The 13,783-nt window shown below is 50.1% G+C and overlaps 1 protein-coding gene across 2 annotated transcripts; it reads left to right on the forward strand.

Annotated features, from left to right (window-relative positions):
* The first annotated feature begins 5,616 nt into the window (after positions 1-5,616).
* CD19 (CD19 molecule) lies at positions 5,617-12,683 on the forward strand. 2 transcript variants are annotated; one of them, XM_084773192.1, is made up of 15 exons: positions 5,617-5,782; positions 6,027-6,287; positions 6,580-6,774; positions 6,908-7,189; positions 8,337-8,444; positions 8,671-8,719; positions 8,943-9,031; positions 9,340-9,441; positions 9,572-9,670; positions 9,757-9,825; positions 9,907-9,963; positions 10,063-10,119; positions 10,969-11,055; positions 11,166-11,272; positions 12,061-12,678. In XM_084773192.1, exons 1-14 carry the CDS (start codon positions 5,695-5,697, stop codon positions 11,255-11,257), a joined length of 1,635 nt encoding a protein of 544 aa, XP_084629318.1. In that variant the 5' UTR covers positions 5,617-5,694; the 3' UTR covers positions 11,258-11,272; positions 12,061-12,678. The 2 variants fall into 2 exon arrangements, with proteins under 2 accessions (XP_084629318.1, XP_084629317.1); XM_084773191.1 differs by having other exon boundaries at positions 5,622-5,782; positions 11,951-12,683.
* The last annotated feature ends 1,100 nt before the right edge of the window (positions 12,684-13,783 follow it).

A 13,783-nucleotide genomic window follows, 5' to 3' on the forward strand; every position in this document is an offset into this window, starting at 1 on the left:
GCTGGGAGTGAACCCAGATCTTCTACAAGAGCAGCCAGTGCTTTTAACCACTGGGCCATCACTCCAGTCTCAAAACATGTTTTCGACAAAACCATAGAAAAATATTTTCCTAACCTAAAGAAGGAAATGTCTATCAGGGTCCAAGAAGCATCCAGAATAGCAAATAGACTGAACAAGAAAAGAAATTATCCTAGGCACAAAATAATTAAAATACTAAATGTACAGAACAATGAAAGACTATTAAAAACTGCAAGGGAAGAACACCAAGCAACTTATAAAGGCAGACCTATTAGAATAACACATGATTTCTCAGAGGAGATTCTAAAATCCAGGTGGGTTCTACAGACTCTCAAAGACCACAGATGCCAGCCCAGACTATTATACCCAGAAAAACTTTCAATCACAATGGAGAGATTAAGATATTCCATGATATAAACTAAATTTAAGCAATAGCTATCTGCCAAGCCAGGCCTACACAAAGCCCTAGAAGGAAACCTCGAAGTGCTGGGATTCAGACCTGGGTGCTAGGGGGATGCTCTTGTGCACTGTGTATTCAGATGCTGGTTTCTGAGCCCAGAGATCTGGTTGCAGTCAGACATGGGCACTGTCGTTTCTTTTTTTCTTTTTAAGATTTATTTATTGATTATGTATACAGTGTCCTGCCTGTATGTACACCTGCACTCCAGAAGAGGGCACCAGATCTCCTTATAGATGGTTGTGAGCCACCATGTGGTTGCTGGGAATTGAACTCAGGACCTTTGGAAGAGCAGCCAGTGCTCTTAGCCTCTGAGCTACCTCACCAGCCTGACACTGTCATTTCTGTGAAGCATTTCCGGTCTCGATGCTGTGTGAAAGTTGTTCTTCATCACCTCTGGTTGGTTAATGAAGAAACTGATCAGCCCGTAGCTCGGCGAGAGTGAACTGGAGGCCAGTCACGGGTCTCAGGTAGGGACCAGGGGAAAAAAGAGGAGAGCCAGGTAGAAGGAGAGAAGTTGAGGGGAAGATGGCCATGAGGAGGTTGCCATCAGGACAAAGGTGGAGCAGGAGCGGCCAGGTACCAGGGCACATGGCTGGGAGGTGGTCCAGACCAGCATAGATGGGTTAGAATAGCTGAGTGTCTGTCCAGCTTTGTGTGCTAAAGCTTATATTAATAAACATAATAGGAGCTGGGCGTCATATAGGACAGCATGTAATTTTCAGCTGCCACACAGAGTATAATGAGTCTTTGGCTACCAGGCCCAGAAACTCTGATTTTCCTGTAGAGGAGGAACTTGGGGGACTGACCTTACTTTGATCAAAGGAGGGCAATCAACCCCAAAGTGCCCACAATTTGGGTTTTTTGTTTGTTTTTGGTTTTTCAAGACAGGGTTTCTCTGTGTAGCCTTGACTGTCCTGGACTAGCTTTGTAGACCAGGCTGGCCTTGAACTCACAGCGATCCGCCTGCCTCTACCTCTAGAGTGCTGAGATTAAAGGAGTGTGCCACCATGCCCAGCTTAGACAAAACATTTCTAACTGACCTTTAATTTGCTTGGTCTGTAGTTGGGGACTTTACAGAGTATCCAAGTAGCAAAGTATACAAAGTTTGAGAAATGAAACCACAGAGACATAATCACTAGGAAGGCAGAGCCTGAAAACTTGAGTTTAATTTCACCTTATAATCAAGATAGAGACTAAAAACCAAAATGGCTACAATTATGCTCTATTAAAGGCTGAATCATTTCTCCACAGTGTTCTCTGAGGTAGCCCCAGAGGGGCTAGCTCCGGCTGGTCCAGCATTACAGACTGCTACAATGAGGCCTGCGCTACCCTAGGCCCCAGATGGTGCCACATCGCCCAGACAGCAAGTGAAACACACAGAACTCCTCTCTCTCCAGGCCTCGGCCAGCATTCCAGCTTTCTTGAGTCCCCAAACAGCGACACCCCAAAGTCAGCAAGTAGTAGTCATAGGAAAGATTTATCACTCAAAATGCTGGGACATTAGGTCTCACACACAGCATATCAAAAGGGATGTGGTCACCGGGTTCTCCCAGCATCCTTCAATCCCTGCCTGTTACAAGGTATGGCTGGCATACAGTGCCTCCTGCCCTGAGCTCTCAAGCTCAGGGCCTGGCCTATCCTTCCCCCAGCTGCTCTTTCCTATACAGTCCAGCCATGGGGCTACCTGGTCCTTTTTACCTTTTCCTCTTTTGGCTTCCTGGCTTTCCCCTCCCCCTCTCCTCACATGGCCCAGCTCAGGGGTCTCATTCACTCTGGACGTTCCCAGATGTCTCTGCCCTGGCTATGTTCTCTCTCATATCCACAGTAAACTTTGTCCTCTACCACACTTAGGGGTCATCATATCTTCCTTTTTTTTTTTCTTTCTTTTTTTATTCAGACGTGTGTGTGTGTGTGTGTGTGTGTGTGTGTGTGTGTGTGTGTGTGTATGTGTGTGTACATTCATTTAGAGGCCCTAGGTAGATGTCAGACTCATCCTCCCCTGTTCATCCACCTTACTCACTGAGTCAGGATCTCTCAATCAAACTCAGAGTTCACCGATTAAGGCTAGTCTTGCTGGTCAGTCTGCTCTGAGAAGGCTGAGATTATAGGCAGGCTAGTTGGCATTTCCGAGGGCTCTGGGGATTGAACTCTGATCTTCACACTTGTGCAGTAAGCCCTTTCCCACCACACCATCTCCCCAGATCATGCCTGGCATTTTTACACAAGATTCTGGGGACTGAATTGAGGTCCTCAAGCCGTGAAGCAGGCTGTCTCTCCACCTCAAGGGAAGAGTTCCTTTATTCTTCCCAACTTCCCTTCTTCCTCTAGCCAATAAATGCTTATTAACCCCCCCCTAAACCAGAGCCCATCTATGGACCACGAAGAAGACCTCTATCAGCAAGGACAGCCTAGGGCTGTGGATCCTCCCTTCCTCCTAGACAGCCCTCGCTCAAGGCCCTGGCTCAGTTTGCCAGTGCCTTAAGAAGTGAACAGTCTGCATGCTGATTCAAGATGTACATAGGACATTAGCTAATAGCAAGTGTAATTTAAGACTGGGGCAGATGCTGGAAAGGAGATATAACAGGGGTGTGAAGTACCTGGGGGTTCTGGGCAGCCCTTTCTGAGGAAGTAACTTTGGAACTGAGAACTAAGCAATGACGGGGAGCTAGCCAAGCGGGAAGGCGGGGTGCGCGAAGGCCCTGAGAGTGGGAGGGATGTGCGGTGAGGTAAATGTGACAAAGGAGGAAGAGAGCTGGAGGGCTAAATGGAAAATGGCCCCATTTCCTCCCAACACGGGCTGGAGTGTTTTTTTGTTTTGTTTTTTAGTTGGATGGAATGCCTTTGTGGGGTCTTAGAAGGGAGAAACAACGCTGCTAGGTGCTAGGCAGTGGGGGCGGGGATCTGCCTACTATTAGAAATCTCTGCTTCCTGCGTCTCATTCTCCCTTCTTGCCCCCTTAGCTCAATCAAGGGAAGTGAGGGCCCCACCACCTGTGATGTCCCCTGAGGTTTGCCTGGGGCAAACAGGAAGTCACAGCCCAGTAGAGATAGGCCTGGGACTCAACTAAGAAAGCAGGTCTCTGGGGTCTCTAGTCTTTCCTCTGCGTGCTGTCATCAGTGAAAGGCGTCCGCACGCGCACACAGACACACTCATGCACAACACACACACATAGACACTGTACCACCCCTGTGTGACATTAGATAGTTTCCTCCCCTTCTTGAGGCCTGAACCTTGTCTCTGTGAGTCTCCTCCATAACTGAAGCAGGACTTACCTGGAAGATAGAGACCTTAGTCAGAAGGCATTTCTAGCAAAGCACAGTGCCTCTTGCTCCCCGCACAGCTGTCCAGCCCTCTCCCAGCTTTGACTGCCTTGTCCCCAGAACAGTCTCTGGGGTCAACTCTCTTACTAGAGATGAGGAAATTTAACTATGGCTCTGCAGTAGCTGCATGGGCTCCACCGTGGCTCTGCAGTAGCTGCATGGGCTCCACCGTGGCTCTGCAGCAATGCATGAGTTCCACTGCAGCAGCTGCATGGGCTCCACCATGGCTCTGCAGCAGCCGCATGGGTTCCTCTGTGGCTCTGCAGCAGATGCATGGGCTCCACTGTCAGCCACTAGCTAATGCTGTCTTTCAGAAACTGAACTGTAAGCTAGGACAAAAAAAGCCACACTATTAAGCCTGGCATGGTGGCGCACGCCTTTAATCCCAGCACTTGGGAGGCAGAGGCAGGTGGATCGTTGTGAGTTTGAGGCCAGCTTGGTCTACAAAGTGAGTCTAGATAGCCAAGGTTATACAGAGAAACCCTGTGTTGAAAAACCAAAGCGCGCGCGCGCGCGCGCGCGCACACACACACACACACACACACACCCCGCTTTTTTTTTCTTGTGTGGGAACTCAGGTATATGATATATGGTAGGCAAGTGTTCTACCATTGGACTATATTACATATCAAGTTCACAATGCCTTAGTATTAGTATTAGCATTATTTGAAGATGATGGGGGCAGAGTCTCACTAGGTAGCCCTGGCTCGCCTGAAACTCACAGAGCTCTCTGCCTGTTCCTGCCTCCCAGCTGCTGGGATTAAAGGTGTGTGCCTCCATCCATTTGCTTTTTCCTTTTCTAAGGTGGGGTCTTGCTATGTAGCCCAAGCTGGAATCAGTATATGGTGTGTGTGTCTGTCTGTCTGTCTGTCTGTCTGTGTCTATAGCTATGTGCTGCAGGTAGCTGAGATTAAATCTAGGGTCTTGTGTATACTTTATCACTAAACTACGTCCTCCACTTTTTTGTTTTTTGAGACAGGGTTTCTCTGTGTACCCCCAGTTGTCCTGGAACTCACTCTATAGAACAAGCTGGCTTTGAACTCAGAGATCTACCTGCCTCTGCCTCCCAAGTGGTGGAGTTAAAGGCATGTGCCACTGCATTCAACCTGTTTGCTACTTTAAAAAAAATTTTTTTTAAATTTTCAGATAGAGTCTCCCTAAGTACATTAGGTTGACTTTGAACTCACTCTGTAGTCCAAGCTGCCTTGACTTTTCTGATCCTCTCGAGTAGCTGGAACCATAGGCCTGGATCACCAGACCCAACATAAAATCTTAATACTAGCCAGGCACATGCCTTTAATCCCAGTACTTGGGAAGCAGAGGCAGGCAGATCGCTGTGCGTTCAAGGTCAGCCTGGTCTATAAAGCAAGTCCAGGAACAGCCAAGGCTACACAGAGAAACCCTGTCTCAAAATAAAATAAAATCCTAATGCTATCCCAGATGACAGAGAAAATGTGGAAGCCAGGCATCCCACCACTTTGGAGGCAGAGGTGTGAAATAGGGTCAGAGCCTGGAGTCTGCTGAAGGGGAGACAAAGGAGATCCCTAAATCTGTATCCACTCATTTGACAAATATTTACCAGGAAAAGTGGAAAGCACTGTGGCGTGCGATGGTGAAGACGTTAGCCTTAGCTGATAAGACTTCCCTGCCAAATCATACACAAAGTCATTTACTTGGGCTAAATTCAGGGTGACAGGGAGGGGACAAGTGTCGTGGATTTGGAAGAGTGCCTGCAAACGGAGGCCTAAGGTGTGACCACCCCTTTCCTCTATAGAGGCGGCTGCCACCGCCACCACCCCCACAGACACTCATGGTTCATTGCCCACCAGGCTCTGCTTGCCCAGCATCCTCTGCGCGGCCACACAGGAGCTGGGTGCCCCGGGGAGCCTGGCTACCATGCCATCTCCTTTCCCCCTCTCCTTCTTCCTCTTCCTTACCTTTGGAGTAGGCACACCCCAGAAGCAGTTACTGGTGGAGGTAGAAGGTGTGTATGTCTGTATGTCTGTGTGTCTGTATGTCTGTATGTCTGAGGGGAAGGAGCTAGGCTTGGAAGCTTGGGTTCTGGGTTGAGTAACCGGCCTTTTTTTTTCGATCCTCTATCTTCTTATTTGTAAACTTCTGGGAGACTCAGAAAGAGCCTCAGGGCTTCCCATATGGTGGACTTCCGAGGTCCTTTGGTTTATGAGGAAGGAAGGGGGGCTGAGGCTGCCTTCTTCCTCTCCCCACAGAGGGAGGCAATATTGTGCTGCCGTGCCTCCCGAACTCAACTGTCTCTTCTGAGAAGCTGGCCTGGTATAGAGGGAACCAGTCAACACCCTTCCTGGAGCTGAGCCTGGGGTCCCCAGGCCTGGGCCTGCACGTGGGGCCCCTGGGCATCTTCCTAGTGATTGTCAATGTCTCGGACCATATGGGGGGCTTCTACCTGTGCCAGAAGAGACCTTTCAAGAACGCTTGGCATCCTGCCTGGACGGTGAACGTGGAGGGTAGTGGTGAGTGCCTGGCAGGGCTGGGTGGTGGGGGTTAGTAGGAAAGAGAGGCTCTCCATGGACTGAGGAAGTTCTTCGGTTTGGTGGGGCTACTTCGGCTGAGGAGGATGGAGTTGGCTCTAGGCAGCTGGTTTCTATGGCTTGGTAACTGCTCTGAGCTACTGCTTGTTTCTGTCTCACTCTTCTGTCTTTTAGAGTTGCTTTTTCCCTGTATCTCTGGCCCTGCTTTTCTGGGTTGCTGTATCTGCCCCCCACCTCTCTCATGATCTGTGTCTACTTTGGGGTCTCTTCCCAGGGGAGCTGTTCCGGTTGAATGCTTCAGACTTAGAAGACCTGGGCTGCGACTCGGGGAACAGGTCCTCGGGGAGCCACAGGCCTGCTTCTGGTTCCCCGCTGTATGTGTGGACTAAAGACCATCCTGAGGTTAGGGGGACAGTGCCTGAATGTCCCCCACGGAGACTCAGTCTGAATCAGAGCCTAGTCAACAGAGGTAAGGGGACAGTGCTGTGGGGATGCTGGGAAGTGGAGGCCCGAGGGTAGGGATGGTGCTGGGAACTGGGGAGTTTGGGGAGACAGGGCCCCCATGGATTGTACTGTCCTTACCTTTTCTCTCCCTGCTCTAGATCTCACTGTGGCCCCTGGCTCCACACTTTGGCTGTCCTGTGACGTACCCCCTGTCCCAGTGGTAGGAGGCTCCTTCTCCTGGACCCATGTGCATCCCAAGAGGACTAATGTTTCATTACTGAGCCTAAGCCTTGGTGGAGAGCACCCAGTCAGAGAGATGTGGGTTTGGGGGTCTCTTCTGTCCCTGTCCCAGGCCACAGTTTCAGATGACGGTGGTACCTATTATTGTCTCCAAGGAAACCTGATGATGGAGATGCATGTGAAGGTCATTGCAAGGTCAGGTAGGGTTTCTCCCAATCCTGGGAATCTGTGTGGACCAACTGGAAGAATTGGAAGGGTTAGGGGTGTGGTTCTGTGGTAGAGTGTGTGCTTAGCATGTATGAGGCTCTAGTTTTCATACCTAGCACTGTGTGTGTGTGTGTGTGTGTGTGTGTGTGTGTGTGTGTGAGAGAGAGAGAGAGAGAGAGAGAGAGAGAGAGAGAGAGAGAATGAGAGAGTGTTTTGGTGGCTTCTTCCTCCCCAGCTCCTCCCTGTTAGAGTCCTGGGTCTTGTACTCACTCCTATCCACACCCTCTTCTCACTTACCATCCATTACTCTGATGGCTCCTAGGTTACCACGTCTGGGTTATCACCTGGGTTCTATACTCCCCACTCCCAGCCATCTCCTGGAATTGTCATTTGATGTCCCATGGACATCTCAGGCTTGATATATAAAGTCAAACTCAGCATCTTTATCATATATATGCTTTTATTTTGAGACAGGGTCTCTCTGTGTAGCCTTGGCTGTCTTGGACTCACTTTGTAAACCAGGCTGGCCTTGAACTCACAGGGATCCATCTGTCTCTGCCTCCTGAGTGCTGGGATTAAAGCCACCATGCCCGGCTCATATATACTCTTGTGGATAGCTTTGTACAAATGGAGCAACCAGAAGAACATACATGGGCCCACTTGCCCAATTTAGGAGCCTGACTTTCTTCTTTTTCCTCGCTCCGCCCATCAAATTGGCCACAATGTCCTGCCTAGGCTGTCTCCCTATTACAAAACTACCATACTATGCTGACCATAACCCTTAAATGCTACCTCAACTTCCACTCCAGAGTTGGTCTCAACATGTGTTGGATCCCCACTCTAAATTGGTAGACTCACCTTTGCCCTACATTTTGACCACGGTCACCCTGAACTGCAGGGGTAGCCTTCCCTAATCCTCATATTGTTTGGATAATAGCCATGTTTTGTGTGTGCTTTGTTAGTGCCTTGTGCTCTGTGGCACAATCCTTGCCCTCCTGGGAACAACAGTTCTTCTTAGTGGAAGGGAGGAGAGCCTTCCGCAGAGATTAAGCCTTTAAGTCTGTGTCTTGCTCGGGTCCCTTGGGTTGGGGATACGATGCATTGTGGGGTTTTTGTCTCATAGCCCCTTCCTCCCCACAGTGTGGCTCTGGATGTTGAGGACCGGTGGATGGATGGTCCCAGTTGTAACTTTAGTATATGTTACCTTCTGTATGGTTTCTCTGGTGGCTTTTCTCTATTTTCGAAAAGGTGAGTCATGTCCCCGAATTTTCCCAAATTCTTCCCCATCTTTCTCAGAACAAGCCCACACTGGCCAATCCGACGTGTCCATAGCCCCATCTTCTCAAGCTTCCCGGGGCACCTAGTGTTTGTAAAACCATTTCCTCTATTGACCCATATGGCCTCCCCTGTGTCCCACAAATCCCTCCTCTGCCAGTCAGCCCCTCCCCTGATCCATCTCTTTAAATCTCTCCAGCCTTTATCCTGAAGAGGAAAAGAAAGCGAATGACAGACCCCGCCAGAAGGTAAAGATGCCGGAGCCCTTTTGCCACAAGCTTTATACTCTTACTGTCCCTGGGGCCAGCATTGGTGCCATCTCTGTTGATTGAAATACTGCCCAAGTTCAGAGGTCACCTTCCTTGGCACTGTCTCAAACTCATCCCCACACAATTAACCTCCAGAATGGACTGGAACTGGGACTCCCTGTGTGGTTTAGCTTCAAGGTGCACCAACCTTTTCTCCCACCAGATTCTTCAAAGTGACACCTCCCTCAGGAAACGGAACTCAGAACCAGTACGGGAATGTGCTTTCCCTTCCTTCACCCACCTCCAGCCAGGGTGAGGGAACACCCCCTTCACTTTGGGGGGCCTTCAATTCAGGCCCTTCCCTCCCCTGCTAGCCAGCTATGCATCGCCCTCACTTCTCCAATCTTCTGAGAACAGAGCCCAGTCAAGTCCAGCCCCTGGGCCTTGGCCAGAGTACAACCTTATCCTAGAACGTGAGGCCAAGGCCCAGATTTAGATCCTTTCCCCATGGTTCAAGGCCAGTTACCCAGGCACACCGAGGCTTTCTGAAGAGGCTTAAACATTGTCTGCTTCCCACCCTGACTCTGATGATAGCCATCTGAAAACACTCTTTTCACCAGCCCATGCTCAGCGTTGGGCTGCTGGCCTAGGGAGTGTCTCTGGGTCCTATGGAAACCCACGCATTGAAGTCCATGATGCCGGAGCCCAGAACGACGAGACAGGTCAGACTGAAGGACTGTTCCTCACTTTGAGAGTGTTGGGGCAGCTTGTGGTGGGATCAATGGACTGGGGGGGTGGAGGAAGAGAAAGAGAGAGACATCGCTCAGTTCTCCACACTGGTCCCAAACTCAGGGCTGGAAGAAGGGGAGGCCTATGAAGAGCCTGACAGCGAGGAGGGCTCCGAGTTCTATGAGAATGACTCCAACCTTGGGCAGGACCAGCTTTCCCAGGGTGAGGTCCCACTCCCTCTGGTCCCAACACTTCCCCAACCATGGGCTGTGGGCCTTTGTTAGAGATGCCCCTGCTTTCTCTCCCAGATGGTAGTGGCTATGAGAACCCTGAGAATGACCCCACAGGTCCAGAGGAGGAAGACTCTTTCTCCAGTGGTAATGTGGGGTTCTTGTGGGGCTGGTGGCCGGGAAAGCTCCTACCACAGGGGAGCAACTCCTATGTGCTCTCTTCCACAGCTGAGTCTTATGAAAATGCAGATGAGGAGCTGGCCCAACCAGTTGGCAAGACGATGGGTGTGTATGCCTGTGAGGGAGCGAGGGAGTGAGGGCAGTCATTCTTGGAAGAGGCTGGAAACCAGGAGCAAAAGTGACATCTCTCTCTTCTTGTTCCAGACTTCCTGAGCCCCCATGGGTCTGCGTGGGACCCTAGCCGGGAAGCATCCTCACTTGGTGAGGGGTGCTTAGGACCATGCTTCTTTGGTCAATTTCAACTGATATAATCCTAGCCCTGACCCCAAACCCAAACTTAATCCTGTTTTTGTTTTTGTTTTTGTTTTTGTTTTGAGACAGGGTTTCTCTGTGTTATCTTGGCTGTCCTGAACTCACTCTGTAGAACAGACTGGCCCCAAACTCACAGTGATTCGCCTGCCTCTGCCTCTAAAGTGCTGGGATTAAAGACATGTGCCACCACACCCCAGCTTTAATCCTGGTCTTAGCCTAAACTTGATTCCTAACTCCACCCATGGCCCCATCCTGTTTTCCCAGTGTTTTTACCATCTCTTACCTTGAACACCAATATTGACCCAAATGGGCCTGACGGTTTCTCATGCTTAGAATCCCAGCCGAGGCAGGAACATAGCCATTGGCTTGAGGCTGGCCTGAGGTACTTAGTGAATTCCAGGCCAGCCTAGGCTAAAGCTTTGTAACAGAAACAAACCAAAAAAAATCCAACCAATCAACAAAAACATTGAACCCAATGTATGCCTACAGGGGGTGGGGAGGGTAGGAGGGAGGAGGGGTCCCGGGGTGTGTGACCTCGACCTCACCCCAGTCTAATTCAGGCTTGACTCCAGCTGTCTGTGTAGTTTCCTATGACCTTGACTTTGACCCCTAATTCCGTTCCTTTAGCCGTGGCCATCTTATAACTGAGTAGGAGCTTGATGCTGAGCAAGTCCTTCCTAGTTTGACATGAGGAGCTTCTGTTTTCCCTTGCCTAACTCCCTCTTGTGGCAGTCCTTCCCTTCCCCACACCCCAGCTGCATTTCTGGGTCTCTAATTTTCCATCCCCTGCTGAAGCAGGGTCCCAGTCCTATGAGGATATGAGAGGGATCCTGTATGCGGCTCCTCAGCTCCGACCAGTTCGGTCTGGCCCCAGTCATGAGGAAGGTGGGTGCTTCTGCACTGTTGTCCTCTGGACCCTCCCGCCTCCAGGGCTTTCTTCCGTCCTATTTATACTTTCTTCTTCTTTGTAAAAAAAAAAAAAAAATCTTATCTAGATGCAGACTCTTATGAAAACATGAATAAGTCTGATGACCCAGAGCCACCATGGGGAGAAGAGGGCCACATGGAGGCTTGGTGTACTAAGTGACTCCCAAGTGACTAGGTAAGCTGGACACAGTCCCTGGGAGAGGGGAGGGGGCGGGGAGGGAGCGGGAAATGAACAAGGATGGCAGTGCAGTGCAGTGGGGAGTGCAAGGGACTGGCCTTCCAGGGCCTGGGGGATGGGACCTAGACTCCTTCCCTTCCTTGTGTTCTTCTGCATAGCCTAGGCTTCCTCAGGCCCCAAGAACTGCATCTGACTCTGAAATCTGGACATCCCAAGCAGAAGGTGTCCATCATTGAAATAACCTTGGTTAGAATGTGTGTGTGTGTGTGTGTGTGTGTGTGTGTGTGTGTGTGTGTGTGTGAGAGAGAGAGAGAGAGAGAGTGAGAGAGAGAGAGAGAGAGAGAGAGAGAGAGAGAGAGAGAGAGAGAGAGAGGAGAGAGAGAGATATGAAGTTTTGATATGTATCTTTGTTAGGGCTTCTATTTCTATAATAAACAAGCAACTTGGGAGCCGGGCGTGGTGGCACATGCCTTTAATCCCAGCACTTGGAAGGCAGAGGCAGGCGGATCGCTGTGAGTTCGAGGCCAGCCTGGTCTACAAAGGACAGCCAAGGCTACACAGAGAAACCCTGTCTCGAAAAACCAAACCAAACCAAACTAAAAAAAAAAAACAAAAACCAAGCAACTTGGAGAGGAAAGAGTTGTTTCATCTTACAGTTTGTAGTCTGTCTTCCAGGGAAGTCAGGAGCCTGCAGGCGGGAGCTGAGGATGCGGAGGCCACAGAGCAGTGCTGCTTACTGCCCTGCTCTCCACAACTTGCTTAGCCTGCTTTCTTATACCATCCAGGGTCGTCTGCCCAGGAGTGGCACTGCCGACAGTGGGCTGGGCCCTCTCACGGTCAGTAATCAAGAAAATGCTCCCCAGACCATCCTGACAGAGACATCTTCTCAACTGAGAGTCTCTCCTCCCAAATGACTCATTGTGTAAAGGCGACAAAACAAACAACAACAACAAAACTAACCAGCACACATGTGCCCATCCTGGCCTTAAACTTAGGGGATCAAGTGATCCCCTCACCTCATGACTAGTTGGAACTACAATTGAATGCCCGTATGCTTGTCTTTTTTTTTTTTCTTGTACCAAACTCGTTTCGAGAAATATATGTTTGCTTTCTGCTTGTATTTCCTGTTGTTGGATCTTTAGAATTCTTAGCATCGCTGAAATGATGTGTGTGTGTGTGTCCATGTGTGTGTCCGTATGTACCATTAACTGATGGTTGGTAGCACTGGGGTAGCTTCAGGATGAGAGAGACCAGGTACGATTAGAGGGGTTGGGAATTTGAGCCCACCCAGCCTCCAGGAAGGGGAACTGAAAGGTTAAGTTGATGGCCACTGAACTAATCAATCTTGCCTGTGCATAAATATGGAGGGATGACCAAAGAGGATCTTAAGTTCCAGGCCAGCTTGGACTACAGAAACAAAAGCAGAAAAGAGAGGACGGGCTTGGAGAACACCTCGGCTGCTCAGCTGAACACCTGGAGGCTTTCGCATGAAGAGTCTTGTGGGAATGGATCCTGATTTGTATCAGTTTCTCAAAAGCACAGGTGTGGCGCACTAATGGGCAGCCTTAGGATTTACCAGCCTAAGGCGGAAAGATGGGGGGGGTGCGGGGAAGGGGGGCACTTAAGGCCATCTGGTCTCAAAACAAACACAACTGCACACGTAGAACAACTGGGGTCTGTGGGACCTAACTTCTCCAGGGAGACAGTGTCAGGATTCAACCAGATCCAAGGCTGTCCCTGGTGTCCCTGAAAAATTAACTAGTCACTTGGTGGTGGGGACAAATCCCCACACAGTTTTGGGATCATACGGATCTGCGCGCATTGTTGCTTCGTGAGAGTGTAGGAGGAGAAGGATTTGAATGTATTTATTCCTATATGGGTTTTCTTTTTGTTTTTGTTGTTGTTGTTTTGAGACAGGGTTTCTCTGTGTAGCCGTGGCTGTCCTGGACTCGCTTTATAGACCAGGCTGGCCTCGAACCCACAGCGATCCGCCTGCCTCTGCCTCCCGAGTGCTGGGATTAAAGGCGTGCGCCACCACGCCCGGCTCATCAGTTATGTTTATTAACTCATTATCTTCACAAGATCCCTCTAAGTACACTGATGCTCTGACAACTTCATGGGTGAAGAGACTGAGGCAGGCAGAGGAAAAAACTAGCATTCCAAGACTTGTCGGCTTATTAGGCGGTGAGGCCATTCAATCTAGTTCTTCTGCCTGGTTCTGCATCTGTGTACACTGTGGTGCTGGAGCCTACCTGCCGGGCTCTGGCTGTGTCTGGCCTGTGCTCCATCTACAGCTCAGCCTCCTCCCTCCCGACACAATTCTTAGGAGAGGAACTAACCATTAGATACTAAGTGACACAGCTGCCGTCCCACACCTCGCAGCTGAAGTCTGAGCATGGAGTCGCTCTGTCTCTCCACGTGGAGCCTTGCTCTTACACTAACGACAACCACAAAGCCTTTCAGAGCAAGTCCTCAGCCCCAGAAACTGTTCACGAGCGAGCTCCAAGG

This window comes from Acomys minous (genome assembly GCF_964271855.1).
Source record: "Acomys minous genome assembly, chromosome: 2".
Lineage (NCBI taxonomy): Eukaryota > Metazoa > Chordata > Mammalia > Rodentia > Muridae > Acomys > Acomys minous.